Genomic DNA, 20,792 nt, shown 5'->3' with positions numbered 1-20,792 from the left:
ACAATAATAACGACAATGATTGATCATAATCGGAGGACCTTAATTATGTAAGAAATAGGAAAGGGAAGAAGAAGACAGAGCAAGATGGACCTTAGATGACCCATGTTACCCCAAAGTCGGACAGACGTATTAATTGCGTGGACCGGAAAAGTCCCTCTTGGACCGAAAGTTCTCCCACGGCAGATCCAACAATTTGTTCGAAATTTCTTTGCCCACATGCACTGAAAAAAACTGGACTAATTAGCCACTCCATGATCAAATTTTCGGCAAGGGCCTGATCGATTAAAGGTCACATTAACATAAAGTGATGTTGAATTGATCAGGATATCTTTTTCTGTATAAGAGAAAATGAAATTTAAATTTTTTATTTTGAATCTAATAAACAGATAAATGAAAGAAAGAAATGGTCAAGTATTCTTACTTTTCCCACTTGCTTCCATATACGAAAATTCCTTTTGCTAATCTATTTGCTTCTCAATTCATTTTTAAATTATCACTTCAATCTTGCTACTTCATATGACTCTTTGTTTTTTTTTCCTTCTTGAAATTGCATTTTTCTGTTATTTTAAAGTGGACAGTGTGATATCAAGAAATTAAAGGGGGAGAATCAAGAACCCTTTTCACTATCATTATTCCAGAGGTGAAAGGTGACTTCTTTCCTAATTATTTTACATTGAGAGTTAATTCGACAACCAATTACTTTTTTCTCTGTGGTTTCTGTCTGGTTCTTCAAGATATGATGCTAGTTTGCAAAGAGATTAGTTGTTTTACATGTAAAAGTTGTATTTCCAGAAAATTACCCGCTTTGTCCACAGTCTGTTCCTTGTGGATTTTGAATAAACTGAGCTGGATCTAATATTGTCTTTCTGCATTCTATTTCGTGTGACTGCTTCAATGTGTGTGCCAGCTCTAGGCCAAAGTCAGCGCAAAATAAATTTGGAAGGGGAGTTGCTCTATTTCAGGTGCGATACACACGGTTAATTATTGTTTGGTATTTCCTATTCCTTCTGTCTTAGTTGCTGGCAATTTCCTGAAACCTTCCATTGAAAATTTCAAGTTTTGAGGAATTTCCGTGTGTCTGCATTAGTTGATAAGAATGTTCGTTTGTTTGATATTATGCATCACTTCAATTTTGATTAGAGGTTTTTATGGTCAAGAAAGTAAATTTAAATTTTACGTCGTACGTATTGACTTGGGAATTGTTTTGTTTCCTGCTAAGCTATTTCCTCGCACTAGAAATGAAATGACTAGAACTGTAAAGAATAATCCTTTATTGCCCATGTATTCATAATTCACAACCATCGGGATTTTGAATATTTGATATTTTATGTTCGAGGTATGCTAGCTATCACTCTCTAATATAGATTAAAGTATTTGTTTCTCCTTATGCTATTAGTCCGTAAAGCTTCTAATTTCACGTTGAATAAGCCCCTGAAGGATTTTTATGGGCTTTTTCAGTCTATTCTAATTTCCATAAGTTGATACTTATCTTGGGAGGTATCCTGGCTGGAATTAAAGCAATCGGCGAACCTCGTATGAAATGAAAGAAAAATCTAATGAATAACTGGAAACAAAATATCAGGAGGTTTTCTCCTTCAATCCGTAAATGTCATTCACAGTAACAAAAGAGTTGTTATTACATAGTAGGTTATTGAATATAAAGTGTTGTACTACTTCTGTTAAATTGCTGAGTATATAAACGTTACTTTTTTTTTTTTATATTTATCTTCTGCTTTTGAAATTTATTTCATCTCTCTGGGATTCAAAGATAGGATTTGAGGGTGGTAACCAAGCACATTTGAGAGATTCACTTTCGGATGATGTCTGAAATGTCTATTATGAATAACGAGGTCTATGATCATTATTTGAATGGTATGACTCCAGCTGAAATCGCCGAACATCTCAGGGACACAATTCCTGAATTTGGCGATGTTGACATTGAAGAATTTCTTGTACAGCAGGTACATCAAATCTTAAAGCCAGTTTTGTGGAATGAAAATTTTATTTTTCTCCAAAATTAATGCTTTATCATTCTATATATGGTCTCAAGAAATTCATTAACACTATTCGAGAACTAATGCTTATCTATGGTCTCAAGAATTCAACACTATGCGAAAAGTAATGCTTTATCGTTCTATGGTCTCAACAAATTCGTTAACACCATACATGTTTTCTTACAGGAAAGTGCATTTCTTGATTTTCAGAACGATAATCACGGAATAGATCATGTGATTAATGATCATGGTCAACCTAGCAGCAGGAATCTGCAGTCAGAACGTGAGACCTTGTCCTCACGTGTCCCGCATTATGAATCACAGATGGCTCTGGATGAAGATTTTGCAAGGTCCTTGGAGTTGGGGGATGACTTCAACAGTCTTGACGTTCCAAAGAATGGTGATGGTATGGTTTATTATTTGTAACTTCTCTTTCATCTTACTCACTCTATCCCATTTTCAAGGAGCATATAGTTATATATAATATTGGAAACACTAAAAATTAGTGATATCTTTGCCCATCTCTTTCATCTTGGCTCATTTATGTTGCTCTCTTCATACACGACATGTCCAAACCGCAGCTTTTCGCTTTGTTGCATTTCTTTATGCCATGCCCCTTTCTTTCCATATTTTTCACCTTTTCACCCTACAGATGCCCAGTTCAATGATCTAAATAATGAAAATATAAGATACATGTAACTGAACATGGATTATATTTTATAATCTCCTATTACTATGACATGAATCCACAATTTCTTACGACTGTGAGATGAATCCAATTTAGTATATCCTGTATACCATTTTCAATTTATTTCATGTGAATAACGTGTCATAAGATTATTGATGCACTTTAGCCCTTCTTTTGAAACCATTTTTCTCCTCATTCTCCACTGCTTGGCTTTTACCTGTAATTTTGTGTGCAGTTTGTTTCAACCTATAGAGACTCTACACCACTTTTGTCTTGAAAATCTATACTAAATCAGAACTTCTGTCTTTTGGTTTATCCACCTTTTGGGATGTTTCATGTGGCACTGTTAATGGTTCCGTTGTGCTGTCTGAAAATTTATTTTGGCCTTCAAATGCGTGCAAGTTCCCATCAGTAGTTCATTCCATGGCATAAATGCTTGATCGAATTAGACTAAAAAAACAAGCAAGAAAATTTCATAGAAAAAGAGGAAGGATCCCTGCGAGGATGCATACATAAGCCTGCGTCATTAATTCTAATTAAACCATTTCATTTTACATTTGCCTGTTTAACTTGCTAATGGGAACTGTGACATCTGTAATCTACAGTTGACACCGGGCCATCTTCGAGAGAAACACCTGTGGTGGTAATTGCACAATCTTTTTCTGTAGGCAATTAATCAACAAGAGATTAGAGTTGTGCCATGATTCTTGATTCGTCTTACTTAATACAGGGAGGTAATCAGAACATACAGCAAGATGATTTTGATCCTGATACCATGAGTTATGAGGTTGGTTACATGAACTGCATGTTATGGACTGATCCTTAAAGCTGGCAATCTTAGTAACCATCAAAATTTCTATTTAATATTAATTTATTTATTCTTGGTTTTAGGAGTTGCAAACGCTTGGAGAATCTGTTGGCAATGAAACCAAAGGACTTTCACCTAATATCATAGCTCGGCTTCCAACTTCCAAATACAAAGCAGGCTTTTTCTCAAGGAAAAAAAAGGAACCGGAAGAGTATGATTTATTACGAAGTTTTTTTTTTTGTCTTGGCTTTTATCATTATCTGTGCTGGTAAATTATGTGCTAAATGCATGTTTAAAAGTAGCATTTAGCTATGCGGTGTTGAGAGTGTAAGATGCTATTTTAGCACAAATAATGATGAATGGTAAGTCACATCAACCTCACTTGAGGCAAGCCAATAAAAATAGACATTTCCTCAGAAAACCATAATCACCACCACATCCCTTGAAGCTATTGGCCATGGTCACATGTCGAGTTTACCTTTCTACCAGCTCCTTTTTTGGATAAGGGTGAATAGCATTATCCTCTTCGCTCGAGGTTTGGACGATTTCCTCCTATGGCGCATTCAATAAAACTTAAGGACTTGTTGCTATTGCATAAACTGAATGAAGGGAAAATCATTTTATTGGTTTGGTTTTTTCCATGTCAACAATTTTTAGGTGTGTGATATGCTGTGCCGAGTACAAGAATAGGTCCGAGCTGATCATTTTGCCTTGCGCTCACCACTATCATTCCAAGTGCATCACTCATTGGTTGCGATTGAATAAGGTGAATATTATTTTTTCCTTCTTTTCTAGGATAATTTACTTCTTTATTTGTCACTGAGTTCAACTACAATCGCATCGATGAACTCATCCCATCTATTTGAATCTTATTCTGCAACGTGGAACTGCTACCACAATACCAGTAACTTATGAAAAGAAATGTACCCAAAAGATTATTTTATTGTAAATTCACCTTTATGGATGAGATAGAGTTCATATGTATATCTCTGCATGCAAATATAAATGGTGAATTTTATTATAGAATTTTTACTCATAATTTATATACACTTAATAGTGGTATATCATCATGTACAGTACAAACCACAGGTACATGTTTTAAGGTAATCATTATGCAGGGACGAATGTGCTTTTTGAAGATCTTCATTGTTCTGCATTCCCAGTGTTTGTACCTGCACTTGTTTTAGTAAATCCAAATCACCGGTTGTGTTAAGATTGGAATTGGACTTAACTCAACTCTAAAAACTAGCTCAATGAGAGATGATTGTCCAAGTCCATATATACAAATTAAGGGAATTTATCTAACCGATTCTCAATCTTAATATGGTATCAGAGCACATGTCCTACCATTATGTGTTGGACTGCCTATAGTTAGACCACTGGTTTTGTCCATAGTTGGGTCATTTGTAAATTCCATGTTCTAGATGTTCATTTTCGAGCATGAAGGGTGTGTTAGTTGTCCCACATAAGTTGGATAATAAACCTGAGAGTTACATATATGAACTTGGATAATCCTTCCTTTCTTGAGCTAGCTTTTGGGGATGAATTAGATCCAAGTTCCAATCATAATAGTTTGGAATGGTGATACTCCTTACCGACCATTTTCTTGTATCAGAAGAGGATGAAATTTGCCGTCGAAAGTAGAGTAAACTATGATGTATTTCCCTTGTACATGTATAACGTCTCCCATCTCTGTCACTTGCAGAATTGTCCTGTGTGTCAAAAGGAGGTGAAAAACAAGTAATCCTCAACTGGATCAAGGACAGCAGGTGGCAATTGTTCCTCCTTTATATCTTTGGAAACACAATGATCCATGAGTATCGAAGTTGCCCAGTGTTCTAAAATTACATTTGTTTGGAGGAACTTTGTCGGATTACTTGTACTTTGTGGTATTATTTGGTTCGTGATATGAGACCAATAGTACGAAGATAAATAATATTTTTTAATAATAAAATATATAAAAATGATAGTTAATATAATGTTTGATTTGATTGATTAATTTGATTAAATTTAAGATAATGTGATATTACCGTTTTATTCTTTTGAAAATATTAATAAAATATTTAGAATATTATTTATTAAGGATAATATTGTAATTTCAATTCAATGATTTAATTGATGTGAGATAAATGATTGATGATTTGATTGATCTAAAATGAATGATTGATGACTTGATTGATCTAAGATAAATGATTGGTAGATGGATAAATAATATGATGCACCAAATATGAGATTAAATTAGATAAAAATGTAGATAAAAATATGGATAAATAACGAACCAAACGGTATCTGTTTACAATAGATAAATGGTTTTCATGATTTTCTTTTCCATTGAGTAAAAAAATCAAGTGAATTGCAATGGATACATATTTCAGTTAGGCTAAATTTTGTTGTATTCTCAGTAAACGACGTAGGGAAGACATAAATGGTATCTACCACAATAGATAGATCAGCAGGTCATTTTTAAATACAAAAATCTCATTTTTTGATGTATAAATTTTCTAAAATATAAATTATAGTCACCATTAACCTTTCAGATTAAGTTGTTCTTCGTGCCCGATGCATCCAATCCGTTGATAAATCTGGCTAAATTTACTGATATTAAATGCTTTGACAATATGTAGATTTACTTGTAAAACACAAATTTCATTATTTCAGAAAAGCTCAAGACTGATTATGTATATAAAATCCAAAAAAAAAAAAAAAGTTGCCATTATAATATATTTTTCAACGGGATGATGATGTTAACATTAATTTTGTTATTTTATTTTATTTATTTAAAACACACACACACACACACACACACACACACACACACACACATATATATATATATATATATATATATATTTCAACAGCTTGAAACTTTCATTATCATGCGACTTGAAGAGATAGATCTAGAAGAAAATTATATTCCATTTTTTAAATTCACTTAGAAAGTGACAAATTGAAGATGACTGCTCGAATGGACATTTATTATAATTTTGGTGAATCAAAGCGCTCACCATTAATCCATAAATTAAAATTATTAGTCAAAACATAATTTTATTTCATTTGGATAGCTGTTAAACTTATGAATTCAGAGAGGGACGTTGTCACATCTGGTGCCCGAATTGTATCAGATAAAGAAATCTTGATCCCAAATCAGAAATTTCGAAATTGAAGCGAGCCAAATTTTCGAAACTTCTGGTCTAAATTTTCGGGTCTTCACATACATGACTTATTATTGGTGTTGTCTCATATCACCTGATATCATGTCTTATAATTTTCTTGATATTGACATTTTCCCCTCAATAGAGATCATCTTTCCCATTAAGATATGTCAAGTTTTTATTTTTACGGCGTAACGAACCAACAAGATCATATAATATCAACACATGACGCCTATAGGTTGACACACGAGAGATTACTAATAGATCACATGTCTCATTACATATCTCACTCATACACGCTTAACTAAGAACCCCACTGGTTTCAACTCTTTATTTAACTATTTTTAACTCTTCAAATCAAATGTTGATAATTTTTTACATAATTTATCTCAAGAAATCTATGTGGGGTGGCACAAAATCTTACCGAGAATCAAATGTATTAAGTGCTAGTTTGGAAAAGTATTTAAAAAAGAGTTAATTTTTTTTAAAAAAAATATATAAAATTTTATAAAAAAATTTAAAGAATAAATATGTATTTGAAAAACTATTCTATAATTTCATTTATAGTTTCAAATATGTCTGGACAATTATTTAAAAAAATTATAGTGAAAAATAATTGAGAAGATGTTTGGAAAACTGATTTATGAAAACATTTTAAATCTCGTATAATCCACATTTTTTATTCTGAAAAAAAAAACACATCTCAATTGTTTTTTAAAACAATACTCAACAAGCATTTTTCTAAATAATATTTTTCAAAAACGTTTTACGAAAATCTTATCCAAAATTTTTATTTATTTATTTTACTTATAAAATAGTAAAGACATGTTTAAAATACTTTTTAAACGGAACCTAATTAACTAATTAATTATAACTGGTCGCCGTGACAATCATAATCGGAGAAGACAAAAACTTGCGTGAGTCGATCTCACAGTTTGTATCTTGTGAGACATATTTCTTATTTTGGACATCCATTAAAAAGTATTACTTTTTATGCTAAGAATATTACTTTTTATTGTTAATATCGGTAAGTTGATCTGTCTCATATATAAATATTTGTGAGACCGTCTCATAAGATACCTATTCATCAAAGAATCGTGATTAATGACAAAATTATATAAAAGGCAATAATTAAAAGTCTAATTTGTCATTTAAAAAAAAGAGAGAGTCTAATTTGTCTGTTTCATGGAGTGGTCACTGACATTAATTCAAAAGACAATAATTAAAAGTTTAATTTGTCAGTTTCATATAGTGGTCACTTGACATTAATTCAATCTCCATATACTAAAATAAAATTAAAGCTTAGGGACCATCTACGAATTAAGAGCTGTAACACAGCTTTCTGCAATGTTATATAAAACTTGTAAATTTTTAATTTGCACTCTATTAATTTTGGCAATTATATTAATAATTATAATGTGTTTCAAATATATAAAAATAGTGTAAATTCACGTCTAAATTGAATATTCATGCTCAAATATCTAATCCAAGTATGAATTTCTAATAATTTATTCGATTTGATTTAGTAGATCATACATCAATAGTGGCATTCTTACATGGTTAATATATACAAAAAAAAAAAAAAAATTACTGTTTTTACATAAAAATCAATTATATTTTTTCATGAATAGATCGAGTTAGAAAATTGTCGCACAAAATTGATATGTCAAAATAAGGGTAGTATACAGTACAATACAAAAAATACATATCATATAACGTACCAAAAAATTACGGTATTAAAAATATTTACATCGATACTGTATCAAAAATTCGGTATACCGAGAGTCAGTATGCCAAAAATTTTATTCGTGCAATCAGCATATTAGTTATACCAAATATTGTGGTATACCGTGATTCCTGTATAATATCAGCATTTTATAAAAAAAAATAGCTTATATTTTTTTAAAAAAACAACTTTATTATTTAAAAATATTATATATTTTTTATTTATATATATTATTTCGATATGTATTGAAAATTTTCAAATTTGTATCGTTAATGTACCGAAAATTTTGTGAGGTCATAAAAAAATCCACATCAAAATTATTTTATTTTCGTTTTAATTAAATTTTTTGAAGGACCGCATAAGCGAATATCGAAGAAGTCTTAAGCATGTGTATTATCATACATCATCTTATTTATTATGACTTTAGCCACTAGACATGCGATGGTTGTAAAATCAGCAATATACCATGATCGTGACACCAAATTAAATATTGCATGATTCGGATATTTTTGGAGTCAAAATTATATTAGACATTGTCTCGAAAACAAGGAAAAATTGTAATTTTGATCATGTATATTTATCTTTCATGCGTTTAATATTTTATATTGTTATATTTCGTAGTCTTAGTCTGTGATCATTGTTTTTATTTTAATTTTAGCAATTTTTCTAACGTAACATCAATACAATACTATATTTATATGTGCAGTGTCATTTTAATACCCAACGAAAAAAATACTAAAACTACAAATAATTGAAAGAAAATTGTATAAAACTGAAATTTCGATAATATCCAAAATTACAATTTTTCGTAATACTTATTTAATACAGTGGTTTGACACATAGTTTCGTTGAAATTTCCTCTAATTAATTAACTAAAAAGGGAATTTTTTCATATAGGATTTAACAAATGTATACTGCGTAAAGTTCACTCGTAGGTTAACCTTTTGTTTCCACATCAATAAAAGATTTTATTATTCCTTCACAGTTTTTTCCCTAATTTTTTTTATATAATTAAAGCAAACTCGTCCATTCAAACTCTGCCTTAATTTATTCCAGGTTTTACCAATTTTGTCAAGTTATAAAACAATATATTTTCTAAAATCACGAGGTTAAAATTGCATTTTTATTATATTTTATATATATACAAGTGAACAAGTTATGATTTGTTGTGCTACAGACAAATGCATTTCCATTTCCTCTAACCACACCAAAAGATCTCTTCTCTAGCTACTACATAAATCCTCGATCGATTTTCTTGAATTCTTCCAAGCTTCCTTCATAATTTATTGGATTATGTTGCATATTTCAGGGTTTTGTCCTTTTCGGCTACATATTCTAGTAATTTTCTTGAATCTTTTCGAGGATTTTGGCTTTTCTTGGATTTAGTTTTCTTGATCAAATATACACTCAGGATTCTTAAAAGTTTTAATCTTTGGAGGCCTGATGGGAGCTGGTTTTTCAAGCCCGGAAACTGAGAGAACATGTGCTCCAGTTAAACTCCCAATCAATCGGCCTGCAGGTCTCGGGGACTTACCAGAGAACTGTATCGCTTTGATTCTGTCACTTTTAGATGCTTCAGAAATCTGTAAATTTTCGTGTTTGAACAAAACATTTCTCCGAGCTTCTTTATCTGATACTGTGTGGGGACCTAAGTTGCCTGAAAATCATCGGATTCTTGTGAAGAAGCTGATCGGTGAATGCTCGGAGAATTTCATCAGTTCTAAAAAGGAGATTTACGCCAGCTTGAGCCATCCCTCTCGCTTTGATGGTGACACCAAAGTACGTAAAAATTTATCGTATATAAATATATATATATATATATATATATATATATATATATATATATATATATATATATATATATATATATATATATATATATTATCTATGTAGCAGAAAATTTCACATAAATACATTTTTTCCATATTTTATTCAGCTGATCAAATATATAGGAAGAATCGAATTTATACTAATAAAACTCAATCTAGAATACAGATTTTAAAAATACATTTTGATAAAATCAATAATTACACGCCAATTTTTTTTAAAAAAAGAATAAATCAAAGCCATGTCATTTTAACCATTGTCTCTTGGCTACAATTTCGCATTCACTCGAAAATATAAATAAGGTGGTGTACGAAAAGAGAATCAAATTCAAAATGTTTCACGAAACCATTAATACATATATTATTATTATTTTTCTTTCCTTTTTAGTATCGGGCAATATCACGTGTTTTAATTAATTATAAATAAAATGTTCAGGAAATTTGGTTGGACAAGAGAAGAAGAGGAATCTGTGTGGCTATTTCTTGGAAGGGCTTGAAAATCACTGGCATAGATGATCGTAGGTATTGGAGTCATGTCTCCACCGACGAATCAAGGTCAGAAATTTTTTAAACTGTTTGCACTATATTTTTCGGGACATCTATGCAATACTGACATGTTTTAAAGACGATAAATAAGTCGATAGATTTAGGTAATGTATGCGGTGTTATCAAATACACGCGGAAATATGTATAATATGACCGATATAACACATCTTTATGTACGTGTTGCATGAAAACTCGAACAATTTTAAAGGTGATTAAGTCTCGAGTTATATATGATTAGTTAGTTAGTTAATTAATTAATAGATATGAACAGGATAAGGGAAATGCATATGTAAGTGTATGGCCGTCATCTGGTTTGTATTGGTCCCATGATTAATTTCGAAAATTTGATATATAATATGATATCCAATTTTCTTGCTCGGGTCATTTCCATGTCTAACTTTAATTGTGGGTCATGTTTGGTTTTATTTTTCCATTGTTAAAAAAAAAAAAACTCGTTTTTATTTAAATTTGTCACCTCCTGAAAATTCATTCGCACATTTTCAATGTAATCGCCACTTTTATTTTACACAGCATTACTTGTTTCTTACGAAAACTATACGTGATCGTGTCAAATATGGAATCATCCGACTTCTTTATCAAGCGTTGTATGACTCGACAAAAAAATATAAATTGAGGAATATGATGAAATTGTATAGAAAATCCATGAACAACATTAAATTTAATTACGTTGTTCTGAACTTGAATGACATTTTTTCAAAAAAGTTGGAGGAATATGTCAAAATCTAAAGAAACTAAAAAATTTGAAATTGAAAAAATACAAAGATAAAATATTGAGAGAATTGAAGAAGCTTTGCTGCTGTTTTTGTTGAATGGTGTTGTCTCTTTTTCTGATTCATTCTCCCAGCTTTTGTTCTACTGCACCCAGGGACGGATCCAGGAATAAAAGTTGAGGGGGCTTGAACTCAATATGATAAGTTATATATTATTAAAAAAAATACATTATATCGTTCAACAAAGTTGTGCTCTACGAGATTTTAAAACATAAAATTCATCAATAATAGAATTTACATCAATATGTTTAGCTAAATCTCGTTCAATATAGAGTGTCAAACAATCGGCAAGAAAGTCATCCTCCATTTTATTGCGAAGTGCCGTCTTCACATGCTTCATTGCTGAAAAAGCTCGCTCAGTAGTGGCAGTAGACACAGGTAATGTCAAAACAAGATGAATCAATCTAGTCAACATAACATAAACACTTGACCGTCCACTCTCGGTCAATTGCTGACACAACTCAACAAGTGTAGAAACCTTTAAATTCTGCATCACATCAAGTTTATAATGTATCAATTCATACTCCAAAGTAACAATTTCTTGATCTGTGAAATCTCCAGGATAAAACTTCTTCGCAAGCTTGCAAATATCATCACTGTTAAATGAGTCAAATGAATTTTTAGGATCTAAAGCTGTACTAAGAGAAAGAAGTTCCACCGATGACTCATTGAACCGAGTATTTAACTCCATCAAAATGAAATCTATTGCTGCATTAAAAACATCAAAGTGGTAATGATGTTCTATTGTAGTTTGCCGACAGGAACGTCCAATCTTATATAGACAATCAAGATCAGGCACATCAATTTCATTTCTTGAGCAAAAAACTTTAACTTCCTGAAGAAATTCATTCCACCCACATTCTCTAAATTCTTGAAAGCAAGTTTTGGTAGTAGTGACAAATGTGATAGCAGTCAAAATGTCTTGAGATTTTTTTTGAAGAATTTGACAAAGAGTATCTGTTGTTCTCATAATTTTATGCATTAAGTGCAAAATAAACACAAATTCAAAGATTGCCATGTTTCTGTAAATCCCCCGAACTTCAGCCTTAGCTCTTCCATTTGGAGAATGATCACTGAGAACTTCAAAAATTTTGCAAGTTGCAGTGTACATACCTATCAAGCTTTTTACCGAATCATAGTGAGAACTCCAACGAGTAGCTCCTGCTCGTTGCAAATTACCAATCTGGTTTGCACCACTTCCAGAATCACGTTCTCCAATTGACAACATATACTCAATTTCATTTCTTTGTGCAGTATGTAATTCAGCAATGCGCTTAGTAGAAGAAGTGACAATATTAACAATATTGTCCAAATGAGAAAAGAAAAATTCCCAAATAACACTAACATCCTTAGCTGCAGAAACCAATGTCAGTTGTAAACGATGTGCAAAACAGTGGACATAGTATGCATAGGGACAATCTTTGAGAAATAATGCTTGAAGTCCATTCCAGGCTCCACGCATATTGCTAGCACCATCATATTCTTGGCCTCTGATTTTCTTAACATGGAGATCATGATGAACAAGAACATTTGATATCTCATTTTTCAAATTCATTGAGGTAGTGTCACTAACACTTTTGATGGCAAAAAATCTTTCTGTCAAAATCCCATGATTGTTCACAAACCTCAATATAATGGCCATTTGCTCTCGTTTAGATATATCTCGGGCTTCATCAACAAGAATACAAAAGTATTTATCTCCAACTTCTTCACGAACCATCTTTCGTACTCTATTGGCCATAATATGTAAAATCTCTTTCTGAATTTCTGGAGCGATATATTGGGCATTTTTTGGAGCATTCTCAAGCACAACTTCATCAATTTCTATATTCATTTTTGCAAAAGCCTTCACCAATTCAAGAAAATTTCCACGATTAGATGAAGATAGAGATTCATCGTTACCTCTAAAAGCACAACCTTGAAGTGCTAGCCAACGAACAGCTACAATTGAGGTGCTCAAACGCAGACGATTTTTCTCTTTTTCCTCTTTAGATTGTGCATGCATCACTTTATCAATATGTTGTGAGGGCCTCATCAAATTTTCAGCCCTTCTCTCACACATAGTATGAGGTGAAGAAGCTGCAGAACCAATATGGGAAAGAAAAGCACATGTTTTTCCTTGGTTTACCCTTTTCCAATTGTCAAATCCTTCATTGACCAATGCCGAGATATTAGATGAATTAACATCATTCAGGAAAAGAAAGCAATAGAAACAATATGCCTTATTTGTTGAAGGCAAATACTCCAACCAATAAAATTTCTGAAACCATTTTTTCTGAAAACGACGATTCTGGCTTCCAAATTTCGTACCTGGATACTCCAACATATCTGGTTGATAAGGCCCCATATTTAGATATGAACGTCTTATCTCATCTCGTACATTAACATGATATTCACATATCTGTTTTCTTTTTCCCGGATCTCGTTCAATAAAAGTAGACGAAGACTGATGATCGTCTCTAGGAGAGGAACATGAAGGAATTTGGATATTGGGAAATAGAAGACTTTCACTGGATTGATGTTGCATTGTAAGGACCGTAGGAATTGAAGTATCTTCACTAGCTTGACGATCTCTCTTCTTAAAGAAAGAAGATATCAATGTTTTTCCTTTCTTTGCAGCAGATTGATGTTCCATTTTCAAATAGTTCAAGTTATAATCTTAAACAAGAATAAAATGTATTTGGTCTCATCCTTATAAATGGTCCGGACTTGATTGGACGGATGTAGGACGGTTTTTGGAACAACCGTCGCCATTAGCGACTGTTTTTGGAACAACCGTCGCCATTAGCGACTGTTTTTTGAAAAACCGTCGCTAATAGCGACTGTTTTTATTCACATTTGAATAAACCGTCGCTAGTAGCGACGGTATAATTAAAACAGTCGCCGATCCCCATCGGCGACGGTTGTAACCGTCGCAAATATTAGCGACGGTTTGAAAAACCGTCGCTAAATTTTTGAAAATGGGGTGGGCCTCAGCCCAGTACAGCCCTTATATCAATCCGTCTCTGACTGCACCGAACAGTTGATCATCTTCCACGATCCATCCTTGTGGATTGTGGGTCAACCTCTCTCATCGTGATCTTCAACTAATTTCTTTTTTAGCTTGTCTATTGGACTTCTAAACATTCCTCATGTTTCTATCGTCATTGGACTTTAAATATTTGGGCTTTGGATTTCAAAGATTTGGGCTAAACATTATCATTATATTACAGAATAGTACAAAATCTTCTCTCTGTTTTAACTAGCCGCGTAATATTCAAAATTCCATCACCGAACAAAAACGCTCAAGATTTAGAGGGTGTTTGGCAGATCTTACGAGCTCAAAAAAACAACTTATAAGTTGCTTTAGATCATATAAGTTATCATAAATTTTTTTGTATAAAAAATTACAAGCAACTTAAAAGCTGTAAAAAGCTGTTTTACAGCTTATAATATGGTTTAAAAAAAATAGAATATTTCACTTTTTTTTTTCAAAAGAACTTATTTTAATATTTCATTATCCAAAATATTTTTATATATCTTCTTAAATCCTCGCTTTTATCATCACTAAATCCTTGCTTTATCACTTTTCATTTTATTGAATTTAAAACAGAGTTATGTTCTATCTTTTTTTCTAACTATAGAAAAAAATATATTTTAGTGAGTAAATTATTAACTATAATTTTTCTAAAAACATTTTACTTATACACATTAAAAATACCAATGAACATCCATTTTCAAAATATAAATCAAATTATTTTTTAATATTAAAATTATAAAACTATTCATATATATATATACTAGAAAAATGCACGTGCGTTGCACGTAAAAACTTAAACTGCTGAAAATATATGTACGAATTTTTGATAATATTTAAATGAATTAAAACATGGTTAATAACATTTATCAAATGAAACAAACTAAGCAATAAAAAATAAAAAATCATGATCATAGACGGTATATGAATCAGAGAAATTATCTTATCCACTTGACACACTTTCCAATATGCTTCTTGGTTGATTTTGACAACTCAACAACTCTTTGTCTAGGGACGGATCCAGAATGATATGTTTGGGGGCCGGTCTACCTCAATTCCTGAACGTAGAAAAAATTCCAAGAATCCTTGTCTTTCCTTCTGATGTGTCTCCGAACTCGCGTCCCACAATATTTCACTCGTCAGTCGACAATATGCAGATGTTTTGCAAAAGGTTATTATTTCAAATGGCTTTCTTGATTGTGTTTGTATTAACCAACTATTAAGGTTTTAAGTTGGGACTTTGTAAAAGCCCGTTATTTAGGTTTTCAAAAAAAAATTTGCAGAACAATGTCAAAAAACAACGTATAAAAAGAATTAAACATGGACCATATGTGTAAACCTCGAAAGTCTTTAACCATTAGACTAATTATAGATACTTAAAATTTTGATGGGTCAAATAATATATATACTAAATAATAAAATATATCTTACATAGTAAAAAAAATTAAAAAAATTCAGGGGGGCCGTGGCCCCCTCCGGCCCTACAGTGGATCCGCCCCTGTCTTTGTCGTAGTTTGTTATAATATGCATATAACTATTTTGGTATGCTCAGCAAATATTTGATCGTCTATAGCTATAAGATTAATAAATTTTCAACAACTATTTCTCAATTACTGTGAGAAAAATTACTTGAAATCTCTTCAAATGACTATATCTTAGAATTGTGTCCTCATTTAATTTGACACAATTCAAGAAAATCATCTTTGATCGTCATTTTTTGGAAGCTTTGCAATAATGATTGTGTGCATCATGTCATGAGGATGATATAGTTTCAATCTCATTTGTTGCGTTTAGAACATAATATTATATTATTCATTGAAACAAAACAAATTTTCTTCTAGCGAGTTTATATTTTGTTTTATAATATTTTATCTTGTAGAACGACATACAAAATTATTTATTGTATTTTAAAAATCTTGAGAATAGATACCAATAATGTAATTAAGATATGCATATGAGATATCATTCTAATATATGTCAAAGTATTTGTTTTATTCAATATCTCATCTCATCTAATAATATAACCATTTAGATTTCATGAGCATTTTACGAAAGTCAAAATTAATTTAATGAAATATTGTAGAATTTTATTTGAATTTCAATATTTGGCTAAGTGAATTTACTTGACAAGGAGTTTTCTATGCTACATCATATATGTTATGAATTACCTGGTTAGACACTTTGACTAAAAAAAAGAGACAAAAACAATCTCGTATCACCTCGAAATATATCGAGATAATATTGGAGGAAATAAAGTGAAACTGGCTCGATGTCTCAATAAAAAGCACATAATTCATCTATTATATTGTGTCAACAAAGCTTTAGAATTGTTCTCATACCATTATAAATAGAATGAAAATTATGTACAATTTGTTTTTCATGTATTTTTTTTTCTGAATGAAGAATTTTTCTTTTTGAAAAACTATTTTATTGAGAAATATTGACATTTATATGTCGCACAACCATGAAGTAGCAACATAATCATTATATAACACTTAATGTACACATACAATTCTTCAATTTCTTCTTCATCGTGCTTCGTTGAAATTTAAATCTGAATAATTCTTGATCTTAAAATTTTGTTTTAAATATGATTTAATATATATGTATATGTTTCATGTTACTTAGTTGGACCTAATTTCAAATATCTATAAAAAAATGTACTTGAATTATATCATACAGAAATTAGGACATAGTATGTAGGACTGAGCACTTGTCGTTTTACCAAAAGTTATAGCTAGTAGTAATGGTACAACTCAAATCTTTTAAACCGCGCAACAGCTCAAGCACCACGGTTCGGCCGCTCAACCAAGTAGGGACAATTATTGCACCCAACAATCTTCCTCCTATAATTGCACTCCTTGCAATCAATGGGAATCGAATCCGTGACCTTGGCTCTGATACCAATTGCAAGACTGAGCGTTCGTCGCTTTACCAAAAACTATAGCTAGTAGTAATTGTGCAACTCAAATCTGTTAAACTGCACAGCAGCTCAAGCATCACGGTTCGACCGCTCTACCAAACAGGGACAATTATCGCACCCAACATAGTAATACACAACATATTTTTTTTTTAACATGTCTTTTTTTTTCATCCACTATGTTTGTCGAAACTTTTTTGTTCAAAATTTGACGCATTTCGTAAACTATATATATGAAAAACCAAGAAATTATATAATTCACAGAAACCATTTATTATTCTCTTCATAGAACAGAAGACCCAAAATACGTGGTTTGATTGGTGTACTCTCATACTTATTTTTATATAAACAATAAGACACATCATATAATATCAGAAAAATCAATTACCGCCAACAATACTAACCAAAACGAATAAAAAAATCATAACACAAACAATCACGATAAGAAAAAAAATGATAACTCAAAGTTTAAAAATAATTTATTTAGTACAATAACAAAGAAATTGAAGTATATACGAGCAATAAAAAACATAAATCACTCTCAAATTAAATATTAACCCATATTATTTACAATTTGTATAAATTTTCCAATATTTTTTTTAAATAAAGAGAAGACGTCTTATTAATGTCATCGTTTTATAGATATTCATTCAACTACTTTAAAAAACACAAATGAAAAATGGTGCCTTGAAATCATAATAAAACCATTTAGAAAAGAAGCTGTAAAAATATAATACAAAGTCATACAATTTTTCTTAAATCATAGAAAAATATTAGACTATTGACAAATATATGTAGCAACAACAAAACATGCGTTAACTTGTGATATAATTAAAATTTAGAATCATGCATAATCATTGAATTAGAACAAAATCACATGCCAAAAATCTACTGGATATTATATATTTTAATAATTTATCCATATTTGTCGTTTACCAGAGGACTCTTAGATCTACCAATTTTTGTAGTTCACCTATTATTTTCATAATAAATAATATTACAAAATTAATATAAACAAGAACATAAAAACTCAAATTAAAATGCCTTCTATCAATTTAAGTAAAAAAAATTGATTAGATAATATAATAATGTCGTAAAAAATTTAATTATTGATTTATAGAAAGAAGTTTGGAAATATATTTGTCCCAATAAATAAAAAATATTATCTCTTGATATTCTGAGACATAAGGTAAAAACGAAGAAATATTTCAATTTTTTAATATTTTCTAAGTCACTTTAAACTAAGTAATCTAAGCAAACAGAAAACATGCATTATGTGTTTATAAAATAACAAAATATCTTAATAATAAAAAATTGAAAAATAACCATTTTTGTTGGATATTTGATTTTGTTTTCTCTTTTCTTTGTACAAACAAACAAATAACAAAAACAATTTAAACACAATTACATGATCAATACAAATGACATATAACAATCAAACATGTTAACGCTAGGGTAAAAAAACTCCTTTCATTGTAAGAACAAAAAATAATCAAATAGAGCATATTATTTAGTAATATTTATTTAGCAGCATTTATAAAAAAAATTGACTAAATAACTTAAAAAAAGTGTTTGAAATCTATTACAGAAAAATATTTCTCTCAATCGTATATTTCTATTGACACATGAGGAGTCTGAAAATATTTTTATTCTAAATGAGAGAAAGAAATTTTGTATGACTTTAATATTTATTAATACTTTATTTTAATTCAATCCGACTCATCTCTTTTGTCTTCCTATTATTATTTGATGGCAATGTATAAATTTAAGTATTTAAAATTAAATTTAAAGTAAATTAAAATAATAGTTAGTTTGATTGAGTTAAATACACTATTAATGATCTTATTAAACTAAAATAAAAAATGACTTAAATAACACCATTAATATGACAAATTGTAATATAAAAAAAATAAAGTGATTTTCTGTGAATTTGAAAAAAAAAATAAAGTGATTTTGTGTGAATTTGATGTCAATGTAATCACAATTCACATTCATATATAGATATTAGTATAGATTAGTATAGATAGATAGATTAATTTAATTTTAATTAATTTTAAATTTTAATTAATTAATTTTAATTTTATGAAATAGAAAATGAAAAAGAAAACATGTATTCAATTAATATATTTATATTAGTATAGATTAGATAGATTAGTATAGATTTTAATTAATTAATTTTAATTTTATAAAATAGAAAATGAAAAAGAAAATATGTATTAATGATTAATATGAAAATGTGTATTAATGATTAATATTAAATGAAAGTAAGGATATTTATGTAAATTCACAATTCAATTCATATATTTATATTAGTATAGATATAGATATAGATAGATTAGTATAGATAATTTTAATTTTATGAAATAGAAAATGAAAAAGAAAACATGTATTCAATTCATATATTTATATTAGTATAGATTAGATAGATTAGTATAGATTTTAATTAATTAATTTTAATTTTATGAAATAGAAAATGAAAAAGAAAATATGTATTAATGATTAATATGAAAATGTGTATTAATGATTAATATTAAATGAAAATAAGAATATTTATGTAAATTCACAATTCAATTCATATATTTATATTAGTATAGATATAGATATAGATAAAACCCCGGGAACAAAACATAATAAAGTTCCACACTTGAATTTCAGGTTTCATACAATAGCTTATCTTCAACAAATATGGTGGCTGCAAGTAGAGGGCAACTTGGAGCTAGAGTTCCCTATAGGCACTTACAGCCTGTTTTTCCGATTGCAACTCGGGCGACCGTCAAAACGACTCGTCGGCAGCCGAAGATCAATCTGCAACAATGCAGAAAATATTCATGGATGGGATATAAAACCAGTGCAATTCCAAGTAGCATCATCAAACGGGTATCATGCACAATCGCAGTGTTTCTTGGAAGAAGAAGGCAAATGGACGTACCATCATGTTGGAGATTTTGTGGTTGAGAATTCACACACCGTCACAAAGCTTAGGTTTTCGATGACGCAGATCGATTGCACGCATACGAAAGGCGGGCTTTGCTTGGATTGCGTGTTCATTTGTCCGAGCCGAATTGTTCAATTTACAAAATTAGTAAACTCTAGAGTTTAAAATCTTATTGCTAGTAGGTTAATAATTTTGAATCTTCTACCCTATAATTTCAAATCAGGGCTTGATATGATCGTACCAGTTTGATTCCAATAAGAATCTTTGACCTTCTGTACGTGTGAGAATAGTTGGAAAATGTAAATTGCCATTGAGATCTTCAAAATGATGAATCAAACCCAAAAAATTAGAAAGTGTACTTGAGCCTGTGCTCGGGAACTTGACATAGTT

The 20,792-nt window shown here is 30.4% G+C and overlaps 2 protein-coding genes across 8 annotated transcripts; both read left to right on the top strand.

The window, feature by feature from the left end:
* The first annotated feature begins 200 nt into the window (after positions 1-200).
* LOC140816414 (uncharacterized) lies at positions 201-5,570 on the top strand. Of its 7 annotated transcripts, none has more exons than XM_073175665.1 (10): positions 201-288; positions 579-647; positions 908-962; positions 1,769-1,961; positions 2,181-2,400; positions 3,288-3,325; positions 3,413-3,469; positions 3,574-3,701; positions 4,148-4,256; positions 5,196-5,570. In XM_073175665.1, the coding sequence occupies exons 4-10, from the start codon at positions 1,818-1,820 to the stop codon at positions 5,232-5,234; spliced, it is 735 nt and encodes a 244-aa protein (XP_073031766.1). In that variant the 5' UTR covers positions 201-288; positions 579-647; positions 908-962; positions 1,769-1,817; the 3' UTR covers positions 5,235-5,570. The 7 variants fall into 7 exon arrangements, with proteins under 7 accessions (XP_073031766.1, XP_073031765.1, XP_073031769.1 ...); XM_073175664.1 differs by having other exon boundaries at positions 208-288; positions 572-647; XM_073175668.1 differs by lacking the exon at positions 201-288 and having other exon boundaries at positions 418-640; positions 1,773-1,961.
* A 3,946-nt stretch (positions 5,571-9,516) lies between these two features.
* On the top strand, positions 9,517-20,741 carry LOC140817462 (F-box protein PP2-A13-like). The gene is made up of 3 exons (XM_073177156.1): positions 9,517-10,147; positions 10,631-10,749; positions 20,123-20,741. Exons 1-3 carry the CDS (start codon positions 9,812-9,814, stop codon positions 20,565-20,567), a joined length of 900 nt encoding a protein of 299 aa, XP_073033257.1. The 5' UTR covers positions 9,517-9,811; the 3' UTR covers positions 20,568-20,741.
* Positions 20,742-20,792: the final 51 nt, after the last annotated feature.

Source organism: Primulina eburnea, chromosome 16, assembly GCF_022965805.1.
Source record: "Primulina eburnea isolate SZY01 chromosome 16, ASM2296580v1, whole genome shotgun sequence".
In the NCBI taxonomy this organism is placed as follows: domain Eukaryota; kingdom Viridiplantae; phylum Streptophyta; class Magnoliopsida; order Lamiales; family Gesneriaceae; genus Primulina; species Primulina eburnea.
This window is presented reverse-complemented; position numbering and strand designations above follow the sequence as displayed.

Bases quoted from the DNA above. Each gene is read 5' to 3' on its own strand.
- LOC140817462 (XM_073177156.1), top strand. From the start codon at position 9,812: ATGGGAGCTGGTTTTTCAAGCCCGGAAACTGAGAGAACATGTGCTCCA. The intron at 10,148-10,630 runs GTACGTAAAAAT...TAAAATGTTCAG, and splicing joins GCTTTGATGGTGACACCAAA to GAAATTTGGTTGGACAAGAG. The intron at 10,750-20,122 runs GTCAGAAATTTT...CTTGAATTTCAG, and splicing joins GTCTCCACCGACGAATCAAG to GTTTCATACAATAGCTTATC.
- LOC140816414 (XM_073175665.1), top strand. From the start codon at position 1,818: ATGATGTCTGAAATGTCTATTATGAATAACGAGGTCTATGATCATTAT. The intron at 1,962-2,180 runs GTACATCAAATC...GTTTTCTTACAG, and splicing joins AAGAATTTCTTGTACAGCAG to GAAAGTGCATTTCTTGATTT. The intron at 3,470-3,573 runs GTTGGTTACATG...TCTTGGTTTTAG, and splicing joins CTGATACCATGAGTTATGAG to GAGTTGCAAACGCTTGGAGA.